The 12,337-nt window shown below is 39.0% G+C and overlaps 1 protein-coding gene across 2 annotated transcripts in view; it reads left to right on the plus strand.

Annotated features, from left to right (window-relative positions):
• The window catches only part of LAMA4 (laminin subunit alpha 4), a 193,787-nt gene that overhangs the window by 56,844 nt on the left and 124,606 nt on the right, over positions 1–12,337 (plus strand). For both annotated transcript variants that reach the window (XM_036766542.1, XM_036766543.1), the window contains exon 2: positions 4,257–4,358. In XM_036766542.1, the coding sequence (XP_036622437.1) occupies positions 4,257–4,358 (102 nt within the window). The remainder of the gene's footprint in view (positions 1–4,256; positions 4,359–12,337) is intronic.

Below are 12,337 nucleotides of genomic sequence, written 5' to 3' on the forward strand. Positions count from 1 at the left end.
TAATATAGGAAAACAATACATAGAGAGATATTAAGTTAGACTTGTAAAAGAGTAAGGGGTAAGGGCAGGTGGCACACGGTAGAGATGGAAGGCAAGTGGCATGGTAGGCCTGGGACTGATTGGGAGTCCCAGTTCCAGTGGGAAGAGGAGGTCTGGAGTACAATGGAATTATAGTGTCTAAGAAATAAAGACTATGAGCAAGGCAAGCTTGAGAAGATTCATATGAACTGATAAAAATAAGTAAATCAAGGGGGAAAATATATGCAATAACTATAACAATGTAAAGGAGAGAATAACAAACAAACAAAAAAAAAACCTTAACACTATGTAATCATAATGATAAAGCTTGGCCTCAAAGAAAAGGTGAGAAAAAGACTCTTTTTTCTTTAGTAGATATATTTGTTAATCTTACTGAACTGCTTTTTTCCCCTCATTCTTTTATTGTTCTTTGTTAAAGGAGGCTATCTCTGGGGAGGGGTGGGGAGGGGAATGTATCTGAAAATGAAGGTGATGCAACAACAAAATATGTCAATAATTTTTAAAATAAAATTAAAGAAAGTCAATACTCCAGAACTATTTTAAGATGCTTGGTTGAGGACAGGAAGCAAATGGTTAGCATAGCTCAAATCAACTTATATCAGATTATAACAAATCAAGATATAACAATCTGTAAGATATAACATACAGATTGGTTTTTGGAATTTTCTTAAAGTGAAAATGCTACTAAATTCCAAATTCTAATCTATAGGAACTAAAGGGGAAGCTCTTTTTTTCCAGTAGTTCATTAGCAAATAACCAGTCCTCTTACCTTTACTGTACCGCCCTCCCCAAAAAAAGTGCTCTTAGAATATAATAATAGAATGAAAGACGCATCCTACATATTCCACCCACCATCCTGATTACCTCCAGGGTCTTTCTGTGAATGTTGTGTTGATTTAGTGGGTGTTAGATTTGATGGAGTTGTCTAGAGGAAGTGATTGGAATATTTGAAGGGAGACAGATGTGAGGAGTTAAACTACTTAATGTCTTACTCTTTATATAGCATTTAGATCCAAAATGGTCATAAAACATGTAGTGCTCTATAAATATCCAATTACACACAAGTCACGACATCACCCTATGATGTCATTGGTTCTCTTCCAAAACAAAGGACAAACAACAAATGTCCCATAAACACTCAGTGGTAGGTTGATTGAATGATCGATTGATATTCAGCTATAATTAAAGCTCTCCTCTTTTGTATCCCCAAACTACACATAAGTGGTAGAATTATAAATATGTTCCTGTTTCTACCTAATAACAAATCAAGAGCCATCCATATATGCAGAAGATGGGCTTCATAAGTAACTCAGGAAAATTCCAATGGCACCAAGCTCATTTATAGGGTTTTAGCCTCTTCTCCTCCTTTACCACAACTAATTTCTCTACAACCAGATGTCTGTGCAATGTTCGTCTATTGTTGAAAGGTGTTCAGTGTAGCTGATCTTGAGTTTCATCAATTGCACACATATGTGCACCATTCACTGAATTCAATCAGGAGAGTATCCTGGAATTAAGTGTACCAACACTAATTTATTCTTTAGACGCCCATATGTCTTTTACAGATCTGTGAAGAAAATAAGTCTCAGATCTCATAACAGAGGAAGTTATTTTTAAAAGTTAAGAGATTAATTTTATCTGCCTTTTAAATCTAGTTTTGATATTCCATGTAGAATTTTAAGAATGATGATAAAATACAGAAATTTCTAGAATCAAAGTCAAAGAGTTCATTCTTGATGACAGTAATGGCCTTTCATAACCCTTCTTTAGTAATACAAGTCTCCCTAGGTTCTTTAATGAAGGCCCTACAGTCAAGATGCTGCAAGGGTGGGATTAAGCTTTCATACTCCTTTCCTCTCTCTGTATACCACAATGGGGATGAGTGGTTGAAGGTGTTACCTTTCACTCAGCAATGGCATGGCTGTGCCCTTTCATCAACAACTGCTTCCTAGAACATAGCTTTGCCCCATGCCAACTATTCTACAGGAATAAATAAGAAGATAAAGACAGATACTTTAGCCCAGCCTCCTTAAGCCACTACATGGCACAGTGGATAGAGCCCCAAGGCTTGGAGTCAGGAAGCCTTTCTGAGTTCAAATTTGGCCTCAAACACTTCCTAGCTGTATGACCCTGGGAAAGTCAATTAATCCCCTTTGCCTCTGTTTCCTCATCTGTAAAATGATCTGGAGAAGGAAATGGCAAAACACTCCAGTATCTTTGCAAGAAAACCTCAAATGGGGTCACAAAGAATTGACTGAATGACAACAAAGCCACTAACTCTTCTGTGGGCTTTTCACCTTATAAAAACCAGAGGAATAGAGAGATCATCTAGCCCAGAAGTTCTTAACCCTTTATAAAGGTTTGTAAGTCTGGTAAAGAATATGGATTTTTTTGAATAATCTTTTTAAATGCATTAAATAAGGATTATTTTCTTATTATTTTCTTGTGTGTGAGATTACACAGGAAACATATTATACTGAACTATAATTATCAAAATATCATTTAAAAAACAAAACTCATGGACCCCAGGTTAAGAATTCTTAGTCCAGTTCATCTTCTTCCCACTTCCAGTTGTATGCTCAAGTCAACCCAAGGCTGTAACTGCCTACATTCATAAAACTGCCAGAAAAGGAAACTCTACAAGTTACATTCATAATCCATAATAATGGATCTGTCATTCAGGTAGTGTTCTGCTGTTGTCTAGCCTAAATGCCTCCATCTGCCATTTAAGATGCTTTCCTCTCAGTTGCTTCTCACTAGAAAGGGAGATGGGCTCCCCAATATAAATTATAAAATGTCTCCTTGTAGACTGAAAATAAGTGCTACCTTTGTCTTCATTCATATTAATATGAAAGCCAATTCCTTTGTCATTTCTTCATGAAAGCTGGTTCCCATGTTTTGATCTTGTGAGTAAAAAGAGCCCTGGATTTCTGGGTGTGGATCTCATCTCTAACTCTTACTAGTTATGACGTTAGGAAGGTTGCTTAACCTTTCAGGGAGTCAGATTTCTCATTTGTGAAATAAAGAGGTTGGCCTGAATGATGTCTGAGGTTTCTTCTGTCTTTTACATTCTATGAGTGTGCATCGCTCTTGATTATATTTCCTCTGTGTTGTTCATGTCCAGTTTCAGTGGTGGGCCCTCAAACTTGTCATCATCCTAGGGGAGGTGACTAGTTGTTTTTCATTTTACAGAGGAAAATGCAAGAGGAAATAGGTTTACATCACGGTCACTGAGAGGGGAGAGAGAGAAGTGGATATATGCCAAATGTAATTCCTAAGGGAAACTGTATGATCTCCCTCTTCCTCAGTAAACTTTCGGAAATAAAATGCAATATTATATCTCTGACATGGTTTAGGGACAGACCTAGCCAAAAGAGCAGTGAATAGTTATCAGTGTCTTTGATAACACAAGAGCCTACATTAATTAGAAAAATACCTTTCCTCTCCAAGAAGTAAAAGATAATAAAATAAAATGACTTATACCCCTAACACACTTTCATGAAGCCTATTCCCCATTCCAAATTTTCCAAATATTAGATATATGTTCTATATTCCAAATTTTTTTTCAAATGCCAAGAAAATAGCAAAAGAAATTAAAGAATTCCAGATATATAAAAGTCCATTAAATCTCAAATATATATATATGTATATATATATACACACATACATATGTGTATGTGTATATATGTATGTTATGAGATTTAATGGGACATACATACATTTACATATATGTGTGTATGTATATATGTATGTGTACGTGTATCTGCTTAGAATCAGGAAGCTCTAGGTTCAAACTTTACCTCAGATACATAGTAGCTGTGTGACCCTTAAGTAAGTTGCTTTAACACTGCTCATCCATAAACTTTTCCCATCTGTAAAATGGAGGGATTGGTCTCAATGGCCTCCAAGTAACCTTCTCGCTCTAAATCTACAATCCTATGACTTTAATAAAAAAAAAAAGAAACTCATCAGAGCTCAGATTTATAAAGAGAGAATGAGGCATCTCATGTTACCAGTGAAAAGGATGGAGTAAAACAAATTAGGAAAGAAAACTTTGGCAAAAGGTCACAAGAATAGCATCTATTGGATCCCTATTAGAGGGCATGTTTTATAGAAAATGTAAAGGTAATTTGAAGATTTCTCTTATTTCTCTTACAGAATGTGGGCCAAAGTTGACCTTTTAATTAAAAAAAAAATTGTGTATATGTGTGTTTCAGATCTGCGGAGCGGGATTTTTTCACTCTGTATCAGGAGAATGCTTGCCCTGTGACTGTAATGGCAATTCGAATGAGTGTCTGGATGGCTCTGGATTCTGTGTGGTAAGTGGTAGCTCCCTTCATCCTATGTCTAGTGCATCCAACCTCTTTATTTTGAAAGTAGAAAATAGGACCCTACTGGCAAATAATCAGTACATGTGGAACAGGGTTAATCAGAGGAAACCAAATCTTATGGTCTGTGATCCCTCCCATGGAGCTGGCCATGCATGCTTTGGCTCTATGGAGCAGAACACACATACTGACCCCTTGCTAAAGGAAGGCACATGAACCTCTATTAGCCTCAGCCTCAGAAATCCTTCACATGTATTTGTTACAAGGTAATTCAGTTACAACCAGTATTTTGGTGACCCCAAAGTAAGGCCAGTTGAGTCTGGGAAGAGGTAATAATGAAACAGATTCAGGCAACTTTTCTCATTCCTCACACATAGAGGAAAACTCTTCGCTCATTCTTTTAGGCTGGAGCCCTCGCTTCTTTGTGGAGAGTGACAAATAATAAAGTCCCTTAAAGTGGCTCTATCTTTTGCATTGTTTAGTCTGGATCAACTGAGTTTCTCTCCTCCCCCTTTCTTCTTAAATAACCCTTACATTCAGGATGTCCTCTGCTGGGGTGTAGGCATCAGCAGCTGACAAAACCTACTCCCCCTTTCTAATGCTCCCATCTCCGGTTTCCTGTTATTTTAATACCAGAGACTATTTTTTTTCCAAAATCATCCCCATGGAAATGCTTGAGTGAATGTACAACTTTGATAATTTATATTTCATTCATTCAACCCCCAGGACAGCAGGACTTAGCATCTCAGTCTCTTTTCTTGGCAAACAAGGAAAGTGAAAAGCTGGGGAGGTAGGGGGAGGTATATTCTCCCACAGGAAAAAAATAGCTAGTGAGGTCATAGAAAAACTATTTCTCCCGCCAGGTGCCTAATGGTAGCAGTGAAAAACACATCTGCCTTTCTGATATAAAGGTATTAGCACAAATGGGGATGGGACCTTAATGGTTATAGGAAGCTTCTACTAATAGAAGCCAGCCCTATCTTTGAAATTTATAGTGCTAAAGCAGGAGTTCTTAGCCTTTCTCGTGCCGAGGACTCCTTGATACATAAAACAAAATACATAGGATTATAAAGAAAACTAAATATGTTAAAATAAAAATTTAATTTTTTTTCCCGTCCAAGTTCAAAGATCTGTGGACCCCAGGTTTCAGGTCTTGGCTTAAAGAGTTGCCTAGAGTACTGGGAAGTTCAGTGATTTGTCCAGGGTCAGAAAGTATAGGAAGATTTGAACTCAGATCTTCCTTGATACCAAGCGGCTCTCCATCAATTACACTATAGCTGACTCTCTTTGGCCTAAATGATGTGGTCCTTTCATCGCTATTAAAGTGTTGAATTTTCTGTATAGAGTTTCAAAAGGCAAGTGGGAGCCTCCTAGGTGCCATGCCTTCACTTCTGATAGCTAACACCTGGTTATTATCTCTAGCCAGAGAAACAGAGGCAAAGCAAGACAGTCAGACCTAGAAATATTTCATCTTGTACAAAGGTGACACTCTAGGGACTGGGGGTGGGGAGGAAGGGAGAGTTGGGCCATGACAGTAGTGGCTCCGTTATGGAAAACAATCCCATGGGGTGGAGGTGAGAGGAAGTTGGACCAAGAAAGAGGACTGCCCATATTTGCCCATATCACAGAGAGCCCCATTTGAATCACTGCAGATGTTGAGGTGATAGAAAAAAAAGGAAGATCCCTGGGAGAGTTGCACCATAGCAATGGGAAGATGGGACCAGGCAAGAGAACCAGGCAACATTGTGCAAGGGTCAGGGTATTGCACTGAACATTCCCAGACGTTGGGAATAGGGCCAAGGGAGGGAACTGGCTCACCCACTCTACCATTCAGTAAGCCAGAAGACACCCAAGAATTAGCACACACCACCCCACTCCTCCAGAGGTTTTGCACAGTCCTGCATGTCAGCACCCAAAAGACAAGGCCCTATCGTCCCACCTAAGTTACTGCTTATAGCAGTTATGAATGGAAAAACAGGATACATCGGAGCATACCATCACCAGTTTGTTTTATAAAGAAAAAGAATGATTGATGGGAACAACAAAAGCATTTCTAAGTCACACGTATTTATTTGGAGCACATGAACGAATTGTGAAGGTAGTATATGCACTATGTCATATCACTTAATTTAGATAAAACCTAGTTCCTAACCATTTGGTTTATTTGTCTTGTCTCCACAGTCTGTAGCAGGCCAACCCAAGGCTTTGGTCTTCTTTGCTCCAGATTATTCTCAGCTGTCAAGGAGCTAGAAAAAAAGCATAGAATTTCACATTTACAATTAGCACCCTTATCGTTTCATAGCTGGACCCTACCTGTGACATAATTTAATCCCATCGCATTTTACAGACAGAGAAACAGGAGTTCACAGAAATTCAATTCATCCCAATTCAATTTACAGTCATTAATTACTAGCTGTATGACCCTGGGCAAGTCACTTAACCCCATTACCTCACCAAAAAAAAAAAATTACAGTCATTAAGTGACTACTTAAGTGTACTATTACGTACAAAATGACTAGTCTAAGTGCTAGGGATGCAAAGATCAAAACCAAACAGTCTTTGCCCTCAGTGAGCTTGCCCGCCTACCTTGAGGAGGTGGGGAAGGGAGCAGCACAAGTACTCAAGAAAACAAATACAAATACAAAAAATATGGAAATATGAAAAGGGAGAGAGTGCTGCTAACTGCAGGGATCAAGAAGGGCCTCGTGTAAGAAACAGCTGAGTTATATTTTGGAAGAAACTAAGGATTATACGGGGCTGAGGTAAGGAATAAGGTCACCACTTATGAGAAGCCATGGAGGCAGGAAATAGAATGGCATGTTTAGGGAATAGCTAGTAAGCTAGTTTGAATGGAATAGAGAGTGTGGGAAGAGGATTAACACAAAATAAGATTGGAAAGGTAGGTGGGAGACAGATTTAGGATGACTTTAAATGACAGACATATATTTAGGGCTAAAAGGGACCTGGAGAAAATATGTTTTAGGAGGGTTCTAATAACCTTCTTCATGTATTTGAAAAGCTGTCACATGGAAGAGGGATTAAATTGGCCAAAGAGCTAAGAAGAATGTAAAATAGATAAAAGCAGCATAAAATTTGCAAATTTAGGTTTTATGTAAGAAAAAGTTTCCTAAGATGAAAACTGTCAAAGTAGAATTGGCTACCCAGACAGTTGAGTGGTACGGCAAATAGAGCCCTGAACCTGGAAATCAGGAAGAGCAAAATTTTAGATACCTACTTTGTGACCCCAGGCAAGTCACAATTTCTGTCTGCCTCAGTTTCTCCATCTGTAAAATGGGGTTAATAATAGGACCTAACTCCCAGGGTTGTTGTGAGGATCAAATGAGATAATATTTGCAAAGCATTTTATCAACCTTAAGGAACCATATAAATGTTAGCTATTATTATTTGGGGGGTGGCAGGATATTTCCAGTTGGCTGTGTTCACCTTTGTTGTACAGAGAATTCTGATTCAGGTGTAGATTGGACTAAATGGCCTGCCAACCCTGAGACCTTGTGATTTGTTGCATCTGTATTTTTTGCAGAGGCAATAATATGTCTTTGAAATATTTTGAGTAGCGATCTCGCTGCGCTTCGGTGTGTTTTAGGAATAACAATACAGAAACTAGGTAGAGATTAGGGAGGGGGGAAGAATGGAGAGAGACTAATTAAGAGATTATTGCAAAGTACAGGTGACTTGTCCAAGGTCATGTAGCTAGGTAGCCCAATAGATAGAGTGCTGGGCCTGAAGTCAGGAAGACTCATCTTCCCGAGTTTAAATCCAGTCTCAGACACTTACTGGCTGTGTGACCCTGGGCAAGTCACTTAACCCTGTTGGCCTCAGCTCTTCATCAGTAAAACGTACATGAGAAGGAAATGGCACACACTCCAGCATCTTTGCCAAGAAAACCCCAAATGGGGACATGAAGAGTTGCACATAGCTGAACAACAACGGCATGCAGCTGGTTAGGGGTAGACTGAGACTAGAACCCAGGTCTCCAGACTTAGATCAGTATTCCATCCCCAGTACCCTGCTGCCTCTTTTTGGTTGTTCTTGCTCTTGTTATTCAGTTGTTTGCCACTCTTCATGACCCCATTTGGGTTTTCTTGGAAAAGATACTGGAGGGGTTTGTCATTTCCTTCTCCAGCTCATTTTACAGATGAGGAAACCGAGGCAAACAGAGTTAAGTGACTTGTCACACAGCTAATAAGCATCTGAGACCAGATTTGAACCCAGGAGGATGAATCTTACTGACTCCAGGCTCAGCACTCTATCCACTGCATCACCTCGCTGCCTCTTGCAACTTATTAAAAACATAAGTGTTTCAAATGACGCTCTTAAATTCAGCTGAACCAATTTTTGACTCTTGCATTCCAAAGCAACTGCTTTCCCCACAGCTCCCAGTCTTAATCTCTCATTTCCTACCTAACCCCCCCCCCCCGCTTTAAAAATCATTTTGACTCCTTTTCATATCGAAACTGAAAAAAAGTCATTGTGCACATCTATCCCCAACTGCTCCTAACTTTCTTTCAACCTTGCTCTTTCCAGGTGAAACTATTCAATGCGACTAAATATTTTTACACGTTGACTTTCAAAAGGAACGAGACCATCTGTAATTGATCTAACAGAGGGAAACCATCAAATACTCTGGGTATAATTTAGACAAACAAGAACAATATTTCTTCATGAGCAAAATTTTAGTCTATAAATTAGGAGATCAGAGAGTATTTGACGGGTCTCCTGTGAGTTCAGGTCAGCAGGTACAGAAGATGAACTACATTCTAGGATGCTGAAAGAACTTGGAGATGTGATTACTAATAAATTATCAGCAATGTCCGAGGGGAGGGAGGGAAAAGATACTTGAAAAATCATAGAAAATACGAGAGGAGCCCTAAGAAAAGATACGGGCCAATGTCTCAATTTTCCAAAAGGGAACAAATGAGTTCTTCAAACTATAATTCTATAACAAACTAAAATTCTATAACATATCAAAGAGATCATTTGTGAGCACTTAGTAAGGTAAGCCATGATTACCAGGAGCTAACTTAGGTTCAAAAACAAGTCACGGTAAGGCTAGCATTATCTGCGAAGTTATACATGGAAGTTATATGGGATTCCATGCCATCTTGGGGAGAGAGGAGAGGAGGGAGAGAAGAAAATCTGGAACTCAAAATTATGTAGAACCGAGTCATATAAACTAAAAATAAAAATAAATTTAAAAAAAAAGAAAAAAAAAGAAAATAACTGAAGACAATAAAAAAGACTAGCATTCTCTCTCTTTCTCTCTCGCCTCTCTTTCTTTTTCTTTCTCTCTCTCACCTCTCTCTCTCTCTCCCTCTCTCTCTCTCCCTCTCTCTCTCTCCCTCTCTCTCTCTCTCCCTCTCTCTCTCTTGCCTCTCTTCTCTCTCGCCTTTCTTCTCTCTCTCTCTCCTCTCTCTCTCTTTCTCTCTCTCTCTCCTCTCTCTCTCTCTTTCTCTTCACTCTCTCCTCTCTATCTGTCTCTCTCTGTCTCTGTCTCTCTAGCTCTGTCTCTGTCTCTCTCTCTCTCTCTCTCTCTCTCTCTCTGTCTCTCTCTCTCTCTCTCTTCTCTCTTCTCTCTTCTCTCTCTCCTCTCTCTCCCTCTGTCGAGGTTAGGAGACTGGATGACTAGAGGAATGTTATAGGGTCTAGACCCACGAATAAATGAAATAATGAGCTTCTGGTGAAAAATTTACTCTGTTTTTCCAAGAAGGATTAGATTTATTTTGCTCAATACATAAGACAAACTTAGGAGTAATGGATGGAAGCATAAGAGAAGTCCAATTTAGTTCCATATGAAGAAAAACTGCTTAACAATTTGGGCTGTACAAAAGTTGGAAAAGGTTGGTTGAAGAAGCCATATCACCGAAGGCCCTCAGGTCGCAATTGGATTACCTCTAGGGAATGTCATAAAATGGATTTCTGCTTCAGATATGATTTGGATTGGACGGCCTTTCGATTCTAAGATTCTATATAGAATGAGAAATTTAAAATCAGTCTAAAAGCAATTTTTCATTAAATGAGACTGCTTTCAAAAGGCAACTTTACAAATGTGATTGTACGTGTGATAATAAGGAGGGAACGCTTCCTTGAATTTTCTCGTGCATCTTTGTACCAGTTCTAAGTCCCTTTGGCTGCAGATGTGTTAGAGAAACACAAAGAAATACCTGCATTCCAAAGTGGATGCTATATGAAAAGTAAACGTAAAGCTTCCAGAACCAGAAGCATCAACATCAGATTCTCAGAAAGATTCTCAAAATGACTCAAAATATTCAAGCGAGTCTTAAAACTGCCTCCCACACTCCAACCTCTAGTATGTTTCTTTCACTTTGGGGAAGGTAGGTCTTCTGTTACATTACATTCTAATGAATTTTTTATTAGTCTGAAAGTCTAATTAAAACACTATTCACTAAAACCAAAGATGCTCTATCTCTAATTTCTTCAGACACTAGCATTTAGTTTACGATTTCCCAACTCTTCAAAATTATTTGTGCAGCAGAAATCGACCCACGTGAAATCTCTGCCAGACTAAGCGTACACAATCAATAAATCAGCGCATTCATTTGGGATCTGAGAAAAAGAAGAAATTGCTTCTCTTTCCTATTTTATGTGAAATTGTAAAATTGGTAGATAGATCAGCTTGCATAATGCTTTCATTAAAATCGAACAGTTGTTCAATCTACTGCAAATGAGGGGAAAGAGGCTTAATTCAACTTGAACTAAAGTAATAAAACAATATTTACATCGGTGTTTCTTGATAAAGGGGCTTTAAGGACATGTGAAACAGTGGGGTCCCCTGTCACCCTCCTATAATGCCAGCCAAATAAACTAGTATAGAACATGGGTAATCAATCCATTGCACAATAAAACACAGAGCACCTCCTGGCAACAATCTTGGGTCACTTCTCCACTACAATGTGACAAAACCAACTGTGGTGTCAAACTACAAACCCAGTACATTTTGGTCACCTGGTGCTGGGGACAATGAAGAATTGACATAAGTACACTGATTTTTTCTTTCTTAACTGTGGTCATAGCAGTTTGCTAACAAACCAAAGCCTAGCTCTGGAATCAAGGATAGATGCTAATTGGTAGTTATGGCTGAATCAATGATTTACATCAGATGAATGGGTCCGTTCATTTCCCATATAAAGATAATCTATGTTTAAATGCTCCCATGCATTGAGACCTCCCCTCTCCCCCACCCCTTTCTCTATCTCTATACACATGTATGTGAAAGAAAGCAAGTTTCTTCTATCAATATGGATCAGCAACTGTTCTGAAACTTATGGTCTCAGAGTCAAATCAATAAGCATTTGCTAAGCCCTAAGTGGTCAAGCACTCTGCTAAGTCCTGGGGATACAAGACACAGTCCTTTCCTTCAAGGAACTTATATTCTGAAAGGGGAGACATGTAAATGGCTATGCACAGGGCATCTAGGTGGTATGTTGGATAGAGCACCTAGCCTGAAGTCAGGAACACTTGTCTCCTGAGTTCAAATCTGGCCTCAGATGCTTCCTAGCTGTGTGACCCTGGGCAAGTCACTTAACACTGTTTGCCTCAGTTTCTTCATCTATAAAATGAGCTGGAGAAGAAAATGGCAACCCATTCCAAGATCTCTGCCAAGAAAACCTCAAATGGGGTCATGAAGAGTCAGACACACCTGGAAAATGACTGAAAAACTCTCTAGATAGATAGATACGCATATATATATATACACATATATATGTGAATGTATGAGTATACACACATACATACGTGTGTGTGTGTGTGTGTGTGTGTGTGTGTGTAAACTTGAGACAATCTCAAAGGAAAGCAGTAGACTTTGAGGAGGACCAGGAGAGACCTCTTGCAGAAGATAGACTTTGAGCTTGCAGGTTGTGTGTTGTGTGTGATTTGTCCTTCATTCTTGAAGAAGACCATAACATCAGGGAGATTGATGCCATGACTTGCAG

Source organism: Trichosurus vulpecula, chromosome 7 (assembly GCF_011100635.1).
Source record: "Trichosurus vulpecula isolate mTriVul1 chromosome 7, mTriVul1.pri, whole genome shotgun sequence".
Classification (NCBI taxonomy): domain Eukaryota; kingdom Metazoa; phylum Chordata; class Mammalia; order Diprotodontia; family Phalangeridae; genus Trichosurus; species Trichosurus vulpecula.